At 37.8% G+C, this 22588-nt stretch overlaps 1 protein-coding gene across 2 annotated transcripts in view; it reads left to right on the top strand.

Moving 5' to 3' along the window:
* The window catches only part of TTC21B (tetratricopeptide repeat domain 21B), a 77570-nt gene that overhangs the window by 35150 nt on the left and 19832 nt on the right, over window positions 1-22588 (top strand). For both annotated transcript variants that reach the window (XM_032880351.1, XM_032880352.1), the window contains 7 exons: window positions 723-795; window positions 1281-1391; window positions 2088-2226; window positions 6158-6264; window positions 13354-13542; window positions 14937-15047; window positions 16050-16131. In XM_032880351.1, the coding sequence (XP_032736242.1) occupies window positions 723-795; window positions 1281-1391; window positions 2088-2226; window positions 6158-6264; window positions 13354-13542; window positions 14937-15047; window positions 16050-16131 (812 nt within the window). The remainder of the gene's footprint in view (window positions 1-722; window positions 796-1280; window positions 1392-2087; window positions 2227-6157; window positions 6265-13353; window positions 13543-14936; window positions 15048-16049; window positions 16132-22588) is intronic.

Raw genomic sequence — 22588 nt, 5'->3', positions numbered from 1 at the left:
AGTCATTGGTTCCTCTGTAGCGTGTAAATATCCAAACTCGGAACACTGCTCAGGTTCTTTGTAGGTGCTGAGTGACTCAAAGAAACTGAGCGGCATCCCATGTATAGATGGATGAACTGGAGGTTCTAAATCATATTTTCTGTGGCATTTCCAAAAGATCAGCACTAACTGTCACCTCGTGATAGGAAAACATTTTAAAACAGGGTCATGTTGGTTTGGATGCTCTGTGATAGTGTAGTCAAAGGCATGGGCTTTGTTTCAGGCAGCTCTGACACGTTAGTTGTAGACTTCAATTCTTCAGCAGCATCTATAAAATTACAGTTCCCAAAACCATACGTTTTGGACCAAATGAATGAGAAACCATACGTTGCAATAGCATCCCATATTTTTGTGTCTCCACTCACACATCATTTCAGAATTAGAGATAACAAAACCTATTTCTGTAGAGTGAGAATTGAGATGTTTACAGTCTACCAGTACTCTTGCTACCTGCACTTCAGAAAAGGGAAAGATGGAATGAAAAAAGAAAGTTGATCTAGCATAAACAATCTGGGTGTGGGTATGGATGGGTTGTTTTTTCTTTTGCAATGTTACACTGTTGGAAATGTCCAAGGTCCTCTGAAGACTCTTGGTTAATTGAAATAAGTGAGCTTACCTTTTATTTAGTTTGTTTAGAAGATATTTGTATTCAGTATACTAAATAGAATTGGTCTAATTTCTAGAGAAATTGCTGAGAGAATGCCCAGCCCTCGTTCTTTTCTTCTTCTTGGTGATGCTTACATGAATATACAGGAGGTAAAGTTTCTGATGCTACTGAACTCAGATTAAAAAAAAAAAAATGCTAAAACTCTTTTGTGATTAGCTTCATAGTCTCCTAAAAGGAATTTTTAAATGTTATTTAATATTTGACTATCCAGTCATCAAAACAAAAAAGAGATAACCATTATAATGAAGTTGTTTTCATATTGGGATCCAGTAATTCAACACTGTCATTTGAAACAGAGATGGTACCAGAAGCAAATTAAGAGTCCCTTTTAAGTGGAATAATGAAGAGAGCTACTGGCCAAAATGGTGTTTACTGATAAGTTACACCTAACACTAGTGACTGTCACCTCTCTGAAGTAGTTACGGTTTCTAGACTTAAATATGTGCTTTAGTTGTCTTACTGAGTGAATACTGTAGGTGTAGAGCTTTAATTATAGCAATGTTGCCCTTTATTGGGATCCAGCTAAGCTGTTTAGTCATTGCTTTTTTTTTTTTTTTGTATCTGCCAACATTAGCCCGAAGAAGCCATTGTAGCTTATGAGCAAGCGTTAAATCAGAATCCCAAAGATGGAACGCTGGCAAGCAAAATTGGGAAAGCACTTGTCAAAACTCACAACTATTCGAAGGTAGGTACTTTATATGTTTGAAGTATGTCTATTGGGTTGTTTCAAACCCTGCTCTGTGAGAAGTCTTTAACAGGCACTGTTTATATCTTGATGGCTGTAAACTCCAAATTTGTATTCACAAACTGGAATTTATGTTAAAGATTTGCTCAGTGTCTCTTTGTCGCTGCATTTTGCAAGGGCTGGGCCCTAAAGTTAATTCTGGCTTCATCTTACACCTAAACCCTGCAACCCACCAATTATGATGAAGTTGCTGCGGTTGCATCTTTTTCATTATATAACAAAGCCTAACAGATGTCCTTTCTGTTGAACCAGTTTTGGTAAGCTGTATGCTTCCCCCCTGCAGCTCCAGTAGGGATCATGGATTTTCCTATAGTTGTTATATTCTTGTTCTATTCCTGGTAACTACTGAACATACAGCCACTGGCAGAGTATTTGCATTCACTAAAGCTCACTGGCCTCCAGACTGAAACTGGTAAAAACCGTTTCACCAAGCACCTTTTGTTAGCTGCTTTTCATAAGAAATGCTAGTTGCCTTGTCTAATGTTTGACTGTCTAAGAAAAATGGCATATTTAACTGATAGGCAGGTATATGCCTAAGCTTCTCCTGGGTTATTTCTAGTTTTTATATGCTTTAAGTCTGTAATATATAAATATCTATACCATCTTATTTTCCTAACTGAAATGCATTTTGTTTAGGCAATCACTTACTATGAAGCCGCTCTGAGAAGTGGACAACAAAATTATCTTTGCTATGACCTGGCTGAGCTTTTATTAAAATTGAAATGGTATGACAAAGCAGAAAAAGTTCTTCAACATGCTCTAGCTCATGAACCCGGTATGAAAGTCTTTCTGATTTGAAAAAAAAGTGTACCTTACCCGATATATCTGATCTGCTTTATTTTTATATTACATAAATGTTTATTTGTATTCTCAATGTTATATATGTGACATTGATTATTCATTTATGAGCATGTCACTCTACTAAAATAAGATACTTGAATAATAACAGTTTTATCAAACAGCCAATTGTGTTATAGAAAGATACTGTACTTTCCAAATGATACAAAGGGAGTTTCCTTTAAATTACAACTACATCTCATGTTTTTATTCATAAAGTAAACACTTTTATAATCTTTACGCTTTTAATTTTTTTTTTTTTAAATCCAGCACTCTAAAAGATGTGTAAGTCCCAAATTCTCCTGTGAATTCTACTTGCCTTGTTCTTAAATTACCTCCATAGAGGTAACCATTTTTGTGTTTTAGTATATATGTAAATATATAAGTATAATAAGCATAATTTTTCTTTTCAAATGGGTTGTTTTTCCTCTCCTGTAATTTTTTTCATGGACAGCATGTGCCAGATATAGTTTGATGTTAGTACATTCATCTCATTTTAATGTCATCATCATAATATTCTATAACGCCATAGTTTTTTGTTTTTTGTGTTTTTTTTTTAAACTTTCCTTCAATTATTGGGCATTTGGTTGGTTTCCCATTCTTTTGATATTAATAAACTGTTACAGTAAATATCCTTGTACCTCATTCTTTGATATACACTTGCTTCTAAATGTGATATGGTATGGAAACTGGCCAAATTACAAATTTGGTAGCTTTCTCCTGTGATCCAAGAAATGACCCATATCTGTTGTATTGGTTACCTATTGTCATTCATATTAACTCCAGCTCACCAATCAGGTTCCATCTCTGAGGAAGCACGGTGGATATGTTGAGTTCATGATTACATTGTTTCTAGAAGCAAGTTCTGAAGCATTGGTCTTCGCAGACCCTTCTGGCCCACTTTGAACTACAGAGAGGATACTGACAGTGTGATTTCATATCAACTCTTTGCTTCCTCCCCCAACTCCCCAAAAAACTGCGTGTATTGAAAATGTAACTGGATACTATTAATTGCCTTTTTAGAAATTTGTACAAATTTTCTTTTCAATTATCTTTATTTTAAATTAAAATCTATAGCTTACTCATCGCCAAAATTTAAAGATTACAAAAGTGAATGCAAGTTGTGTTGTCCTGCTCTTCAGAGAAAACAAATTTACCTTGAGTATCATCCTAATTAGTGTCCCCACCAGGCCTCTCTGTCTCTCTCGCACATAATCACATACCATATTTTTCCTACCAAAATGGGATCATATTATACTGCACATCTGTAGCAGGCATTTTTCCCTCAGTAGCTTCTCTCCATGTTGGTAAATGTAGCTCTTCTTTATTTTCTTTAGCATAGGTAGAGCATTCTACTATATGTTAATATCGTAATTTATTTGATGGGTCCCCTACTGGATAGACATTTTAGATTGAAGAAAAGTTGGAGACAGTACTGAAACTGGGTCTTGTTTATATACCTCTGTGTGCTTCCTGGAATTGAGTCATGCCCCATGGCTCTTTCTTAAGGCCAAAAATGTCCGATCATTGTGTAGATTAATTAGGGGAGAGAGAAAACACATCAATTTGCAGTTCTTGGATGATTGATAAGGCTAGGCATTATTTTTTGTCTGTAGATCACATTTTCTTCCAGGTTGTTTATTCATGTCCTTTGTCTTTGACCCTGAACCTCTGGTACATTACCAGTTAACCTGTTACTCATTTGCAGATGTTTTCTCCCAGCCTATCCCCTTTTCTGTTTTTTTCAGTTGAATTTGTCATTTCCTCAAATAGAATATTTAATTATTATATATGCCAGCCTTTTCTTTTTTTGAGTCCTGAATTTCCTGTCATGTTCAGAAATACTTCCCTCATCCTAACATTGTAAAAATATTTTTCTGGAATAATCCATATGCTTTAATCCACATACAGTTTTACTATATAGTTTCCCAAATGGAGAACAGTTTTATTTCAGTGCATTTTACTGAGATGCCACCTTTGCCGTATAATAAACTTATTTATATGTATGACTGATTCTGGGAATCTTCCTTTTCTTGCCCTGAGGTATTTTGCTTTTGCCAGTGTCCCTATCCACTGTAAATGTCTTGAGATATGTGATAAGGTCAGCCCAACTCTTTAAGTTTTCTAGTATTTTCAAAACAGTATTTTAATTTAGCTTTGATGAAATTGGTGTTAAAATTCTTCTAATTTGGGATACATTTACTATATAAAGTGTTATTTATTTCCATAAAAATATTTACATGGGTCTGTCAGACCTTGGTTGAAACACTACAGATGGCCTTACATGTGCATATGCATTTTTGAAAAGGCTGTGAAAGGAAATTCAAGTAGCATGTTCTACTTGTAAGGGTGTTAAGTTTATTACATTTAGGTAATATAAATGCTTTCATATAATATTTGTTGAACATTTCATTATATATTATGTCACTAATGTCCACGTTTGTTTTTGAGAGGACTATAATTATCTCCATCTTTAAGTTAGCAATGTAGTCTCTTGACATACCCACCTTCATCTAGCTGAAGGAGCACCTGGGTTCTAAGCACCTTGAACTTGGCTTGTCAGACGGAATTCCTGTCTGCCTCCTCACATCTGTTCCGCATGCAGCCTTCTTCATGTCAACAGCAACTTTATCCCTCTTAGCCATTGCTGAGAGCCCAAATCCTAGCCATCACCCTTGTCCCTGACTGTAGGAAATCCTGTTGATTCTACCTTCTGAATATATTCAGAACCCCACTCCGTGTCACTAGTTCCACAGCTGCCCCCTTGTACAAACCTTCATTGTCTCAAGTGGATTATGGTGGTCACCTTCCAGCTGGTCTCCCTGTTCCATTCTCAGCCCCACACCCCTTCTGTAGCAGCAGCATCGAGCCTTTTAAACAGAATAGGTCTGCTCTTGTCTGCTCAAGCTCACTGCTGTCTCTCATTTCTCTCAGAGTTAAGCTGAAGTCTTCACAGTGGGGTATGGGTCCCTTCTCATGTGTGCAGCATTGCTCCTCTGACCCATTGTGACAGCCATCTCACAGTTTCTCTTACCTGTGAGGTGCCAATAATAAAACCTGCCCCTCAGGCTGAGATTTTAAAGAAACTATGTATATAAACCACTTTGATACATATGTGGCACAGACCATACACTTGATAGTGGAAGAAACATAGTTTTGTTACTTATCTAGGGTTCTTTTATTGCTCTTAAATCACAAAATAATAATACCAAGTATTTAAATAGTACTTGCCAGGTACTAGACTACTTTAATTGCATATGTGAACTTATTTCATAACTTAAAAACTTTTTAAATCTTATAACAACCCTATGAGATAGGTACTATTATTTCTACTATTGTACAGATGAAAGAGAACCACAAACTGGATAAGTACCTCGTTCAAGGTTATATAGCTAGTAAGTGAGAAGGCCTCGATTTGAAACCAGACGGATTGCCATCAAAGTTGGTGCTCTTAAAGACCATATTTCATTGCTTATCAAGTATCTATTATTTTAAAACAGCAGTTATCTTCTCAATTACCCCATAGCAACTAGTCTATATTATTTTTTAATAACTTCAGTAAAGATGTTTACAGACTTAAAAATGAACATTGAAAATTTTATGTGTATTGTTACATTATCTCTTAATGTATGTGTAAGAAAAACCTTTTTCTTATCCAGTTCTTTAACTTTTTTCTTCCAACTAGATGAAAATCCTCAATCTTTTTTTTTTTTTTTTAATTTGGCCATCCTTCAGTTAACTGACTGAAAGTTTTTCAACTTTATTCAGTTGTTCAAAACCATTCTCTCTAAAGACCAGTTTTAAAACTTGTGGCAAAATGTAAACATTCATTTAAAATTAATATTTTTCCCCATTATCTTCTCTCATAGTAAATGAACTATCTGCTCTCATGGAAGATGGACGTTCTCATGTTCTTCTAGCAAAAGTTTATAGTAAAATGGAAAGACCTGGTGATGCAATCACTTCATTACAACAGGTAAATGCCATTGCTTGTGAGTGGCTGTGTGTGAGTGGCTGTGTGGTGGGAGGTGGGAACAGAAGGCAATATGCCACATGTAAGAGGAAGATAATTTATTTTGGCTCAACTGCAACAGAAAATAAGCCAAAATAGAAATAATGATTGAATGCCAGTGGGTTGTACTGCTTAAATGTGTTATTGCTAACCAATATAATGATTAGAGCGAGTTGATATTTTTAAATCTTTTATAGCTGAGGAAGTTAGGTTTAATAATTTGTGTAAAGTCACATGCCTAGGGTCATAGGCAGGATGTGAACTCATTTTTTTCTCCTTTGTTTTTATCTTCCTTAATTTCTCTTAATATTCTGAGGTTTTCTAAGGAGAGGTTTTATACATGTTTGCTTGGATGTATTCCTAAGCACCTGATGGTTTTTGATGATTTTTCAATTTCTAGCTTGTTGACTTTTTTATAAATGATTTAAATTTTATCTGCAGCACCCTGCAGCTACCAAGGTCATCATGGTACTTTTCTCCTATTTTTCGTTCCCTGTTAATGTACTGTATTAAATTGATTGATTTTCAAATGTTAAACCACCCTTACATTTCTTAAATGTCACTTTGTTATGAATTTTAATGTTCAAAATTTGTATGTCTATGTTCCTGAGGGTGTTTGGATCTCTAAGATTATTGTTGTTTCTTTAATATTTGGAACAATTCAGAGTTAAAACCATTTGGACCTTGACGCTTCATTGATGGAAGGTTTTGATTAGTGGATTCAACATCATTAGAATTCAGACTGATCATTTTTAAACTTCTTACATTAGTTTGAATGGCTGTATTCTTAAATTTGTTCATTATATCTTCTTGTTTTTGAATGTCTGCAAGTGCTGTAAAAATGTCGTCTTTTATGGCCTGATATTGGTGATTTTATTTTATTTTCCTTCTACTATTAATGATCAATTATGCCAGGAGTTTCATATCTTAATATTTTCAAAGAACCATCTTTTGCTTTTCTGGCTTCATTAAACGTTTTCTGTTTATCTCATTAATTAGTTTCTTCTACTTTTTTTGGATTTGGTTTGCTGCTCTTTGCCTAGCTTATTGAAAAAGTATCTTAGGTAATAGATTAGTTAGCCTTAGTTCTGTTCTTTCTCATTTAAGTTGATAATTTTTCTCTAAGTATTGCTTTGACTACCTCCCACAAATTTATTATTACTCAGTTCATAATATTCCTCCTTTTCACTTTGATTGCTTCTTTAACAAATGGGTTATTTCCAGGCACTTCTGATTTTCTTGTTATCTTTTTTTGCGGGGTACCTCTTAATCCATTTCACTATTTTGTTCATCCCTCTACCGCCTCCCTCCTGGCAACCACCGGTTTCTCTGTATTTGAATCCTTGTTATCTTTTGGATATTGATTCCTAATTTAATTCTACTGTGGTCAAAGACCTACTCTGAACAATTCAGTCCTTTGATATTTGTTAAAGCTTGCTCTCTGTCCTATATTTTATAATCAGTTTTGGTATAGGTAACTTGTGGATTTAAAATAATGTGTTTCTCTCATTACTGAGTGCTTAGTTCAATATGTGTCAGTTAAGTCAGGTTTGTTAGTTGATTTATCCTACATCTTCTCAGAACTTAAGTAGAACATAGAGTACTTCACTAGCAATCCTGTATTCTTTCTAGAATACCATAGTATTTGCCACCTTTCGACCTGATTTTCATGTACCCAGAAGAGTTCTGCATTCTCCAGATAATTTATCAAATGTTTTGACTTTGAGCTTTATTTTTTTTAAGGATTTTATTCATTTATTTGACAGAGGAGACAAAATGAGAGAGGGAACACAAGCAAGGGGAGTGGGAGAGGGAGAAGCAGGTTTCCTGCTGAGCAGGGGTCCCGATTCGGGGTTCAGTCCCAGGACTCTGGGATCATGACCTGAGCCAAAGGCAGATGCTTAACAACTGACTTTGAGCTTTAGCTAACAGTGATGTGTGTGTATGTGTGTGTAAAACAACATTTCAATAATTTGTCCAATATGTCCAATTTTTTTTATTCCAGTTTTGAATGATTTGAGGTTGGGTCATTAGATTTCTGTGATACCCATCCAAGTTTATGATTTCATTGCAACATGTCCTCTTTAAAGTGTTAATATCTTATCCTTAATTGTTGGTATGTTTTATCCCTATTTTCTGATCACATGGTAAGAAAATGATACCTAACCCTAGGATAGCTACCATTAGCTACAAAGAAAGTGTAATATCAGTAAATTTAGATGTTTAAAATATTTTAGAAGTGAATTTGGCCTATTTTACCTTTTTGTGACTATTACTAGTCCCAGCTGCCCTGTTTATGTGAGTCCTTATATGAGTGGATATATCAAGCAACTCTAAGAAGAAAATAAACAGTATACATGGTTAGACTATCTTAATGAACCAAATTTAATTAATTTTAAGCTTATATGTTATAGCACGGAGGTTATCCTCTTTAAATAAATTTAAAGAGCCATAAAATTCTTCTCAGTTGTTAACATTCTCTGCATTCTGATCTCCAAAAAGATAAATCTTGAGTTAACAGTTCAAAAGCAACTTCAAGTTTATTTATTCAGGAACCATTTATTGAGCTCAATGCCCACATTATAGGACTTTAGGAGTTCCATCAGAGTATTTTGCATGGTTGCTAAACATTTTAGGCAGTGGCAGAACTGCTACATTAGAGAAGCCCCAAGTCTTATTAATTCTACTTTCTAAAAGCTTCAGATTTCTAAAATAACTCCACACTTTTCTATGTCTTTCATCTCTGTCACCTTTTGCCCTGTCCCACGTATCTTTTCCCCACACCCCTCCATTAGCCTCCTAACGTATCCCTGTCTTTTCCAATCTTGTTTCATTCCAGTTAGTTCTCCTCAACATTAGCGTGATTGGTCTGAAAGACAGACCTGATCTTGTTACTCCATTGCTTATAATGTATATGTAGTAGTAACTGCTCTGTAGAAAAAAACTGCCCTCTAGAATAAAAAAAAAAAAAAATTATTTAACAGACTTACCTGATGTAAATTTTCTCCATCTTTCTAACCATTTTTCCTTCTAATTCTTTGGTCAAGCAACAGTATCCCTTATGTTCTTTTCTTCACCTATAATTCCTAATGCCTGTACTCCCGTTCCATCTCCTTTATTACTCCCGTTCCATCTCCTTTATTACTCCCAAACTCACGTGCGTGTAACTACCAGTAATTCTTTAAATCTCACTTCACCTCCAAGACTAGGTTAGGTCTCGTATTGTGTACTATCGTAGGAACTGGTATTTCCCAGGCATAAAACTCCTCATAATTGGCTGTAATTATTTTATTATCTATCTTTCTGCTAAAATTAAAATTTCAGTGAATGTAGGTATAAGCCCATGTTTTGTGACCCTAGCAAATGCTTGCCTTATTAGTTTTCTGTGCCATGTAACAAATTACCACAAATTTTAGTCAATGGAAACATTTATTTTTCCACAGCTTCTGTGGGTCCATATTCTGGACATGTTTTAGCTGGGTCCTCTACAACATGTCAGGATAGTCAAGGTGTGACCAGGGCTGGGTTCTCATCTAGAGACTTGTCTAGGGGAGGATCTACTTCCAAGCTTACACAGGTTATTAGCAGAATTCATTTGCTCAAGGCTGTAAGACTTAGGGCTCCAGCTTCTTGTTTGCTGCTTGTTGCAGATCCTAGAGGTTACCACACTCTAGAGGTTCATCACCTCCTTGCCTGGTAGGCCAGCTGATATGACTACTTAGTTCTTCAAAGCCAGTAAGGGAGAAAGGCTGTAGAATGAGTCTGCTAACAAGACAGAGTCTTACGTGATGTAATCATGGGAGTGACGTTCTATCATATTTGCTGTATCCTGTTGGTTACAAGCAAGTTCTAGGTCACATCTCACACACAGGGTGATTATACAAGGGAATGAAGACCAAAAGGTGAGGATCATGGGAGTCATCTTAAAATCTGTCATGATAGGTGTTTGAAATTTTAGTTGAATGACTCAAAGGAAATCATACATTATTTTAATTTTTTAATTGCAGGAAAAATTATGGGGAAAAAAATCACTTTTTGGCATATTAAATTAACCATCTTTCCTGTGAAAGTAAAATCTAAATAAATCAGATATAAACAACCCATGTGCCATAAAACACTAACAATTTTATGACTTTCTAACTTTATGTAGTTTTAAATAATATGAACGGATTATTTTTGCTTCTTTCACTTAACATTCATTTGTGTGGATTTTTCCGTTATGTCTATATAAGTCCATTTACTCTTTGTTAAGTGAATGCATAAATGCATTAGTGGATGCTTATCTGTAGCTCAAAGTTAAATTTTATTGTGAAAGCCTGAAACATAGGATTTCTCTGTTACTTAAAATTTAACATATAAGCAGTAATGTGATACTCTGATTTTTTTTTTTTTTTTAAGATTTTATTTATGAGGTTCAGGGGTGGCTTAGTTGGTTAAGCATCTGCCTTTGGCTCAGGTTATGATCCCAGGGTCCTAGGATTGAGTCCGGTGTCAGGCTTCCTGCTCAGTGGGGAGTCTGCTTCGCCCTCCCCACGCCCGCTCATTTTCTTTCTCTCTCTCTCTCTCTCACAAAAATAAAAATGCTTTTTAAAAATTTTATTTATTTATTTTACACAGAGAGAGAGCATACAAGTAGGCAGAACAGTAGGTAGGCAGAGGGAGAAGCATGCTTCCTGCTGACCAGAGAGCCTGATGCAGTGCTCCATCCGCATCCTGGAATCCCAGGACCCTGGGATCATGACCAGAGCTGAAGGCAGAAGCTTAACCAACTGAGCCACCCAGGCACCCCAGTATTCCAACTTAATTGGTATATTTTATTTCAATGTGATCTTCAGCAAGATATATATGTGTACAATAAAGCTATTGAGGTAGAAAGGAAAAATTAAGAAGTCTATGGAGTGAGATGTTTATACTTCATTCCACCCAAGGATTTTAGGGAATTCACAAAATAAGGCGGAGAGAAAAGTAAATGCATTGACAATCAGGGTTAACATAGTTATCATAACAGATAATTAAATTTAGTTCTTGTCTTTCTGGAATCCGAGGAAAAAAATAGGGAATGATATCAGTTCTTTGAGAGAATTTTATTCTGTATGAAACGATCATTATATATATTAGAATAATTGAGCATATTTTATGAAATGCCTTTAATTATAAATGCAAACAATTTTTTCTCAAAAAATCTGCTCTGATTATTTACCTTTAAGAAAATGCAAAGCATAGGGGCACCTGGGTGGCTCAGTCAGTTAAGCGTCTCCCTTTAGCTCAGGTCATGGTCTCAGGGTATTGGGATTGAGTCCCACATCTGGGCTCCCTGCTCAGTGGAAACCTGCTTCTCCCACTGCTACTCTCCCAATGCATGCTCTCTTTCTCTCTCCCTCTCAAATAAATAAACTCTCTAAAAAAAAAAAAAAAGAAAAAAAGAAAAATGCAAAGCATCACAAAATCTAACTTATAAAAGTGTTTCTCTAAGAAGTTAAGCTAATGAGATCTTACCTGACTTTTTAGAGATTTAGTTGATGAAGATAAAAATTAGACTATCCAGAGAATGAACTGTATATCTTTTAGACCTAGGGTGATCATAGAGTTTATCATTCAAGTCAAAATACTTTTGAAAGGGAAAAAGGCAGAATTAATCATTAAGCTGGCACAAGTATAAAAGTTACTGTAAGACAGAAAGATAATGATCACTGCATTTAGACCAGTTATTGCAGTTTTTTGTCTATGAGTGTGTGTGTTTGTGCACCTGTGTGCAAAACCATACACACCAATATTTACATATATAAAAAACCATGAAATACACAAATGTACACATATCTTCTGTACTTAAAAAACACATTAATATAACAAAAATAAAAATTTCAGGAAACAGTATTAACCTTTACTACTATATACACCATTATTTTCTAATCTTTCCTCTTTCATTTCCAAAAGAATGCTTATTATGACGCCTTAAATTAATTTTATGACCCATGGTTCTAAAGAATACTCAGCTTTAGACCATCTTCATCAAATACCAGTTGTCAACCAACATTTTGACAGGAGTCCCCAGAAGGGCTCCCTGTTGTAGCAGAATGTGTGGCAGATGGTGGGCATTTACTCTTTGTTAAATGAATGCATGAATGCATTAGTGGATGCTTATCTATAGCTCAAAGTTAAATTTTGTTGTGAAGGCCTAAAACATAGGATTTCTCTGTCACTTACAAAAGGAAGGTCTTAGTGTTTCAGAAATCAAATCTGTAGGTGATGAGGCTGATAACTCTTCCCATTCAGCAGCCTACAGTACATTCTTACCTTGAGACCCCTGCCTTCTTTCTGGGTATCTATGTATAGCATTGGACCTCATATATACCACCAACTGATTAGTCATTTCCCTGTCATTAGGCATTTGAGTTGCTATTGATTTTCTGATTTGTTGCTATAGTTTTTTTTTCTTTTTACAAGAAAGAACAGAGATTGTTTTTTCCTTATAACAGATAACATGGTTCCTTTTTTTTTTTTCTAAGTAATATCCATAATACCTTCCTAAGAGTGGAACAACAAAGTTCAGTAGTCTGGTTAGTTTTATCAAATTAGCATGTTTTGCTAGGGTGAAGATTGGACTCATTTGTATGCCATCAACAATATATGGATGTACTTACTCTCTGAAACCTGCCAATATTTGATTTAGTAATTTTTAGATACTAGTTTATTAATTTAATAAACACTTTACATTTCCACTTATTACATCTAGATTCTTTTTCAGATATTTGTTTCATGGCTGCATTTCCTCCTTCGTGAGCTTTCTGTATATACTCCTTATAACAGTGGGAAAAGACTCAGTAATTTTCTTATACTTCATTTGGAAAGAGATGTGCACGCTGGCTCATTTGCAAACAAACGCAAGTTTAAGACCTCAATTAAGACATTTTCTTTGGATCAGGCTTTGTTAGAGTGAGGGCCAATAATGCTTAAATAGATCTGTGCAATTATGCTGCATGTGGGTTATTGGGAATTGTTTAATTTATTTTCTCTTTCTTTTTCAAATTCCTTTTTATCCTTATTTTTTTCTAGGCTCGAGAATTACAAGCTAGGGTACTAAAACGTGTTCAGATGGAACAGCCAGACGCAGCTCCCGCACAGAAACACTTAGCGGCTGAAATTTGTGCAGGGATAGCAAAACATTCTGTTGCTCAGCGAGACTATGAAAAAGCAATTAAGTTTTATAGAGAGGCTCTTGTTCATTGTGAAACAGATAATAAGGTCAGTACCTTTATAAAATTGTCACCACCTTTTATTCCAGATGTCATCTGTTACATTGTTGCCCCAAATATAAAATTCTCACCAGCTTATTTGTAAAAAAAGAAATGTAAATAAAAACACAAGCTAAATAAACATCTTTGTAGAAATTCTTTGGAATCCTTATATGATGCCTTAAATGAATAATGTTAGAGTTTTAAAATTATTATAGAAAAATTGTTATAAAATAAAATAAATCTGTAAGCTCTGTTTTAATAATCACTTTAAAACAATGTCTCAATCTTGAATATCTGAATCTAGGTGATTCAGTTCAGTTTACCAAAGTGCAGTTGTAGACCTCTGTATTTAAATTGCTGTTTAGTGCTAGATGTGCAAAAAAAGTGACTAGATTGAATCTCCTACCTTAAGTGGTTCAGCATGAGAATAAATGTAAGGATAATGTTGGTATAGAAAACTTCTTTACATCTCTGGTTGTGTAAATTAAAATCCTATTCTCTCAGATCTTGATAGATGATTAATTTAAAAAACTTATATATGGCTAAATACTTCTTTTTTCCCTTTTTCTTTTAATTTAAATTCCAGTTAACATACAGGGTAATATTAGTTACAGGTGTACAATATAGTGAGTCAACACTTCTATACATCACCCAGGGCCCATCACAGCAAGTGTCATCTTAATCCCTATCACCTGTGTCATGCTCCCCCCTCCACCTCCCCTCTGGTAACCCCCAGTGTGTTCTCTGTTGTTAAGAGTCTTTCTTGGTTTGCCTCTATCTCTTCTTTTTTTCCCCTTTGCTTGTTTTGTTTCTTAAATTACACATATGAGTGAAAGCGTATGGTATTTGTCTTTCTCTGACTGACTTATTATTTCATGATGTGGAACGAAAGACAGCCATATGTTAGAATTTAAGGTTTTAAATTGAATATTTTTAAATGAATACAACTCAGGTGTAAGGCAAAAGTAACCTTTAAGGCATAACCAACAGGTACCTTGTTCAGTGGTGGCTGAGGGAAAGTTGTGAAATCTGAAGCATACCTTAGAAATCATCTGCTCCAGGCTTTTTATTTTTCAAATGAGAAAACAGGTTTTGAGAGATAACAGGGACTTGGGCCCACCATGGAGAAAGCCTGGACTAGAATCTGATTTAAGACCGGTGTTTTTTTCATAATGCTTTATGTCTCTCTACCTTTCGAGTAGGTTACTACTTGTTTTCCCCTGTTTCCAGTGTATACGAGAAAGTAGAGTTGAATATGCCCATACTTTTCCTGCCTCCTCAGACTTGGCATTTTTGTTGCCATCACTTTTGGTCAACTAAGGCATAATCTGTGTCCAGACATTTTCCTCACTCACATTTTATTCCAAACAGTTTCTGACTGACCTTGTGCTTTCTCTGTAGATAATGTTGGAGCTGGCACGATTATACCTGATACAGGATGACCCTGAGGCCTGCCTGCGGCACTGTGCTCTCCTCCTCCAGAGTGACCAGGACAATGAGGCCGCCACCATGGTTAGTCCCTGAGACTTCAGTGCCGTAAAGGCAGATGTGTTTTATATTCCATGGGGAGGTTTCAAATTTTTCTCATAAAGCTAATACTAGAGAGACCTGGCTTGTGTTGGCTTTTGGAAGAAATGATATTTTTAACATCAGTGGTACATTTTACTGGTAAAGACCAGAGTTTTTTTGTCTTAATAAGAATGGAAACCTCGATCAGGCCTTTACTTGCCCTTGCAGGCCTCATTAATTTTTCTCAATGCCAAAGAGGACACTTGGTCAGAAGAAGTTCCTGTGATAAAGCTGTAGTTGGCTAAAGACTGTTTTAAGTACTTGCCCAGACACGCTGGACCCATTTTAAAGCTTCTGTGGGACTTTTGGAGTTACAGAAGATAGCTCTGTATATCTGTATATCATTCTAAGATGGTGTGTTTCGGAGTTTCGCTTTGCTTTCCCATTTTTCCTGGTTGAGGTGTTTGTTAGCTTTCAGACAGCTACATAGATGACGGTGCTAGAGGTTCATTGAAAGTTATAATTATAACTGAAAAGAAGTATAAAAAGTCTCCCTTTTAAAACACACAATAAAAGCTCAATAGATCTTGCTCATTTTAAATTCCTTTGAAATATTGAGGGTTTAAGAGTGTTTGGGGTTGTTTTTTTTAATCTTCTGTCATTTTAGCCAAGTCCAGGGAGGCATCTTCTCGATGATAACACATAGAGTGTGCAACTCCCTTCAAATTTCTGTTTTTAAAATAACCACTTGAAACATATTTTCTACTAAAAATAAAGTTTTGCGAACAGAGCGATCTGTTTCACATCCTTAATTATCTTCTGTGAGGCTGATATCAGTGCTAATTTGCTGAAGGTATACTTGAATTTTAAATGGCTCCTTTTTCTAATCTTTGCCCTCCTCATGTGTTTCATATGTGTTTGCATAGCCCTGACTCTGTTTGATAGGAAAGATGTGCTTTCTAAAACATATGGCAATATTTTTAGAACCAACTTTTACCTTTATAGATGATGGCAGATCTCATGTTCAGAAAACAGGACTATGAACAAGCAGTGTTTCATTTACAGCAGCTTTTAGAACGCAAACCAGGTAAATATCCATTGATGATGTTTTTTCTAATGCAATCACTTCTTTTTCCTCTTTTTGGCTGTTACGGAAGCCTCGTGGAGCCTGGCTGTCTGCTTGGTCCACACTTGCCCTTGAGCAGCTGGGATAGGTATGAGGAAAATGTTACCCTGTGGACTGGCCTCCCTTTAAATGATGACCACAGGCCTCCGTGGGCCCTCAGATGCGGCCTGGCCATCCTGCTGTATTTCTGTAATGATTCACTCACTCGCCTACTTTTTACGCTTTCTCTTCCCTCCTTAAACCTCCAGTACACTCTGCCCGTTCCTTGTCCTCAGCTAAAAATGTTACCTCCTGTTTGAGTAGGAAAATATGAGCAACTGGAAGAGAATGTCTCCATCCACCTGTCACCAAGTGTGCCTGCTCCCAGCCGTCCTCTTCCCCAGGTCTGCTGTCCCACATGCAGCCAGCGTCTCCTCGTGGGCCGGGCTGCCACCCCCCACCGCCTGGAGTGCTTTCCTCCAGACTTCTGTCTCTCTCCTGCTCCACTGTTGTTTTCCCCGTCCGCACACAAACATGCTGTGGTAGCCCCTTGCTAAATATATTAATAAGTAAAAACTAGTTCTTAACTCTCCTTCCATCAACTGCTCCATTCTTCCATTTCCTTTTCTAGCAAATTGCCTCCCAGCAGTTTCGAAGACGTTTCCAGCTGGGCTGTGTCCCCTCTTCCCGGCTCCCGCAGTGAGGGAAGCTGCTTCTGCGGGGGCGGCCAGCCGTGTCCTGCCTTCATTTCTCAGCTCTCCGCCTGCTCGGCCTTTCCTCACGCTGAGCGCAGCTTCTCCCCTCCCTCATGAAGGACTTTCTCCACTTGTCTGCTGGCGTGCTAGGCTTCCCTGGGTTTTCTTCTTTCTGCTGCCCACCCCTTTGTTTGATCCATTTCCTCTTTATGACCTGTAAATCTCAGAATATTCTAGACCTTGGCTCTTGAACTTTCTCTTTTTTTATACATTCAGCCCGCTGGGTGACTTCATCCAGGCCCGTGGCTTTACAGCCCATGTGTGTGCTGGTGTCTCGCAGATGTGTATCTCCCGTCCTGCCTCACACACACCACCATCTGTTCACGTTCCCATTCCACTGTCCCGGGATCTCCGGCTTAACGTGTGGGTGGAGAACGGTTGATCTTTCCCTTCAAATCTGCTCCTTCTCCATACCTCACCTCAGTAAATAGCATCACCATTTACCCACTTAGTCAGGCCCTAATTCTTACAGTGACACCTGGCTCATCTTTCTCTGTACCACATCCGGCCTGCCAGATGATCCCTGTTTGCTCTACCTTGAAGGTCTCTCTGGAACCCCATCACCTTTTACCCCTTGTGCTGCTGCCACCTGGGGGCTTAGCCATCGTCATCCTCTGTCACATCGATTATGACTGCTCCATTGTCATAGCGCACCCTGGTTTCTGTTCCTTTCCACTAGACAGTTGAGAAATGCTTTCAGCTGAAAGGAATGGGGACTCCCCGCCTCGAAATTCCAGTGGCCTGAATGATTATGGCTTTTTATTTCTCACTTATGTAAAAGAAATTTAAAAGTAGGTTATGCAGGGAGTGGCATGGAGGGTCCACAGTGTCATCAGGACACCTGAGTCCTCTGCCTTTTTTGTCAGTCATCACCAACCTAACTTCCATTACCTTGCAGTCCAGGATGACTGCACCTCTAGCCTCAGTGTTCTGGGGTCCGGATGGGGAAGGAAGGCTGGGGCAGAGGTGGGCTGAAAGGCATACCTCTCTTGTGAACTATCTTTTTTTTTTTCCCTTTAAAAAACTCCTTTCTAGAAGCACCTTCATGGCTCCCAAAGATGGTAGGAAATGTCATCTTTTAGCTGAACACAGTGCCACATTGGATAAAATCAGAATTCTGATAGTGAGGAGGAAAGGGATGGTAGATATTAGGTAGGCAACAGTCCAAGCAGGTTAGTGCCCTGCTCTTCCGCCTTCCTGGGTTCCTCAGACAGCCTGGTGGCAGCAAATTCCTTCTTTCAGGACGTGGTGCCAGCCATGCCGCTTCCTGACAGCGCCCTTCCATGGCCATCCTGCATCAGCAACGCCTTTTACTGCTCTCTCCGTCTTTCTATCTTGTGTTTTGTTTTTGTATCTCACCCTTGTAAAACAAAACAAAACAAAAATGACAAATCCTAGAACATACATGTCAAGTGGCCAGGAAGTTGTTTTCGTTGCTGTGCTTCCAGGTTTTAGAACAGTATCTGGCTGGCTCTGGGCTCAGTGAATTTTGACTAGAAAGAAGAGTGGAAGGAGCAAAGGAATGGGGAAACAGGAAAGGAGGGTAGAAACAGTAATGTGTATTACTTCTGTTTCTACCAAGGAGAGTTTGAAGTCTCAGAGGAGGCCTAGAGCTGTCATTCAGTTCTTGTAAATCCTGATGCCTTCATGGCGGGGTGATGTGGCAGTCAGAGCTGCCTGGTCTGGGCGGCGTGGACAACCGGGCAACTGTCCCTCAAGTAGGGCAACTCAAAGAACCAGATGTCCTCTCCCTGTTGTAGTTACTAATGCTTCTAAAAAGTTTGCATTTGAGAACAACACTTTCTGCTTACAAATAAAGTACCCCTGGCTAGGGTCAAGTTGAAAGCAAAAAAGTACTATCTGTCTTTGTGGTAATATCAACATTTTTCTTTGTATTGTTTTTATTATATTTTTAAGTGTTCTCCTACCTTGGATTGCCTCAGGCCATGCGGTTGTTTCTTGGCCTTGTTGGTCCCAGCTCCTGCTGTGTGTTAATTACGTCAACATCTTACCTCTTCTACTCTGTAGCAGTCCAAAATCCAGGCCAATCCTACCGGCTCGCTTGCCTAAAGTGGATTCTTGCTTTCCTTAAGTCTAAGTTATTTTCCTTGTGCCGTTTCTCTCCTGGGTTCCAGACTCAGTTGTGTCCTTTCCTGCTTCTCTGAACCACCTCTTAAAGAGCTATACGTACTATTTTCATTCTGTCTCAAGCTGTTCACATATTGTAGCACTTCCCTCTGAGAGTAATCCAACCTGATTTCTTTAAAAACCACACCTCTGCCCTTGTAAGTATTTTTAAGGTATTGGTGACACCAGTGTGTTCACATAGGAGATTTAAAGACGCCCTCACCTGCCATGTGTGTTTTGTCTCAGCTGGTAACTCAGCGTCAGCGTTCTTTTCAAATAAATGGTAGTCACATTGGCTTAGTCGATTGCCAACTTTGGACTGTTTATGAACAAATACAAAATAAATTATTTATAAATTTAGTATAAGGATCTTGTACTCCAGAAATAATCAATTATCAAATGACATACATCCACACCTCCAAATCTTTGTGTGTTTCTTTTTCCTTTTGCCAAAGTACACTTTGCCTTCTCTCTTCTTCTCCTTCTCTGTCTTTCCCAACACATAATCCAAACTCTACTTACCCTTTGCCAAAGACCTGTATCTTACTGCCACCACCTTTCTCATAAGATGCCTCATGTGACGCTGAGTAGGGTGACCACCCACTGGCATCTGCCCGAGACTGGAGGATCTCCTGGACAATGTGGGACTTTTTTTTTTTTTTTTTAAGGTTTTATTTATTTGACAGACAGAGATCACAAGTAGGCAGAGAAGCAGGCAGAGAGAGGAAAGAAAGGCTCCCTGCTGAGCAGAGAGCCCAATGCGGGGCTGGATCCCAGGACCCAGGGATCGTGACCTGAGCCGAAGGCAGAGGCTTTAACCCACTGAGCCACCCAGGCGTCCCCAATGTGGGACTTTTAATACTAAAAGAAAGACTCAACAAACTGGGATGAGTTAATCGCCCCAGTTCTGGAAACTTTATGCATGCATTTATTCGTCTTCTCCATGAGACTGCAAACTCCCTGCATTGGCAGGGATCATGTCATGTTCATCTTACATCCCTGCTTGACACGTAGATGGTGCAGAAGAAATGTTTACTGGTTGAATGGATCAATAAATGATTCAAATACCTAGTCATTTAAAAACACATAATGTTGAAAAAATTGTTATTGTCTCTCATATTTTATGTATTCTATGCTTTATTCCCAGTAGGACTCCATTCACAGATCTGTTTTGTCAGACTTACGTGTCTATACTTTGTGCATGAATTATGGGACATCCTTGGCAGCACACGTTATACCTTAAGTTAATGCTGCATTTTAGCTCACCTTAGAAGTGTACTGTCGGGGCGCCTGGGTGGCTCAATGGGTTAAAGCCTCTGCCTTTGGCTCAGGTCATGATCCCAGGGTCCTGGGATCCAGCCCCGCATCGGGCTCTCTGCTCAGTGTGGAGCCTCCTTCCCCCTCTCTCTCTGCCTGCCTCTCTGCCTACTTGTGATCTCTCTCTGTGTGTCAAATGAATAAATAAAATCTTTAAAAAAAAGAAAAAGGAATGTGATATCTAGTTTGATTTAACCTAGCTAGTAGAGAATCCTTCTTATAGAAAGAATGACTCTTCTCTTGACAGGTGACACCACTTCTCTCAAAATCTCCATCCTGGGTTTTCCCTCCCCTGACACTAACTGCTGAACAAGTCACATCAGTTCTGTGTGCTGAAGAGCCTGCTGTCACACGCAGCCTGCCCTGTCCTGGCCCCCGGCTTTCACTGGGGCCGTTCTCCCCTCTCCCCATTCACCTTCCAGCCTCTCGGCTCTGGCTCTGGCTGCTCCACACCTTCATGTTCATAGGACTCTCCTATCACTTTTATAAATCAGAAGCTGTTCCTTGGTTTAAAAATTTAGGATGGCTCTCCAGGGTTGAGTCTAAAATCATGGCATTATTTTGATAATCAGATGGCCCTAAATTATTGGTCCATTTGTATTTCTCAGCTGTCTTCCTCCAGTTTAATATCTAGTAACCTCGGACTTAGCACTCCCTGGGCTCCACTGCTCTGTCTCTGCGCACACCATCTGCCTCTTGGAATGTCTTTGTCTGGCAAGATCCTCCTCTTCGCCTTCAGGCTGCCCACAAGTCTGATTCTGTGCGAAACCTCCTGCCTCCTCTAGGCAAAGTGACGAATTTCGTGCCCTGTAATTCCTTAGCACTTACTCATGCCACATCACATCACACTGTAATCATTTTGAAATCTTCTCACTATCCATCAATAAGTATGGGCTACATTTTTTTAGAATGTAATCCATTTCAGTTTTCAATGGATTCCTTAAGTACAGAAGTTTGCCTTCTGTCAAATTTTGTGGTTAACCAAGAGACAAGTTAATGTAATTTAATCTATCAGTGGTAATTATCATTTAAACTAATAATACATTTCAGTAATATTAGAAGGTGATAGGGCCCCCCAAGGCCTCCCAGGGTTGACTTTAAATAATATTAGCAATGTCATGCATTGCACATATTATCAATAGCATACAAAAAAAACTTCAGCCAGAAATTTTTAACCTTTACATATCTGTCTAATCCAATATAGCTTCTAGATTCTGTGACTTTATTATAGGTAGATATCCCTGGTTCCTATCAAAACTTTTGGAGTTGTAAATATTCCTAATGACCATTGTATTTTTAAAGCTCTTTCATGACTTTATTTTATTTGGTCTCAGTGACATTTTGAGGGTCAAGATTATAATCCTGTTTTTAAGAAAATAAGTAATTCTTGACTCAGAGAATTTTAATAATTTGCTTGAATTTGCATAGCTAAAAGACAAGACCGATATTTGAGTCCTCTTTTTCTGAAGCTACAGTCTTACCATGTTTCTGCTTTTTAGTGATGCCAAAAGGCAGGAAGAACAAAATCTTGAGACCCAAGATTATAGATCAAGGAAGGCAAATGATGATGGGGTCATTATAACCTGGATTATCTTGACATCGTACAATTCAGTAGATAATTATAAAGCCTACAGAGGTTCCTTTTTTTAATATTTGTTATTGTATAACATAACATAAAATACTTAATATAAAATTTACATTTTAGCCATTTTTTAAGTATTCAGTTCAAGGACATTAAATACATTCAGATTATTTTGTAACCTTCACCATTATTTATCTTCAGAACTTCATCATCCCAAACTAAAATTCAGTCCCCATTAAATGCTCCCCTCTCCCCATCCCCTGGCAACCACCATTCTACCTTTTTGTGAATTTGACTACTAGACATACTTTATATAGAATGGAACCATATGGTACTTGTCCTTTTGTGCCTGGCTTATTTCACTTAGCATATTTTCAAGGTTCATCTGTGTTGTAGCATGTGTCAGAATTCCCTTCCTTTTTAAGGCCAAATAATACTCCATTGTGTGCATATATACACCACATTTTTATTTATCCATTCATCTGATAATGAACGTTGGAGTTGTTTCAACTTTCTGGCCGTTGTGAGTGTTGGTGCCACAAACACTGGTACACAAATATTTGCTTGATTCCCCGCTTTTGGTTCTTTTGCCTATATACCCAGAAGTGGATTGCTGGATCATAATGATATTTTCTCTTAGGACATAAAATCAAAGATA

The sequence above is a fragment of the Lontra canadensis genome, unplaced genomic scaffold, assembly GCF_010015895.1.
Source record: "Lontra canadensis isolate GAN:19392208 unplaced genomic scaffold, GSC_riverotter_1.0 scaffold69, whole genome shotgun sequence".
In the NCBI taxonomy this organism is placed as follows: domain Eukaryota; kingdom Metazoa; phylum Chordata; class Mammalia; order Carnivora; family Mustelidae; genus Lontra; species Lontra canadensis.
The sequence above is the reverse complement of the archived record's forward strand: the minus strand, read 5'-3'. Positions and strand labels throughout refer to the sequence as shown.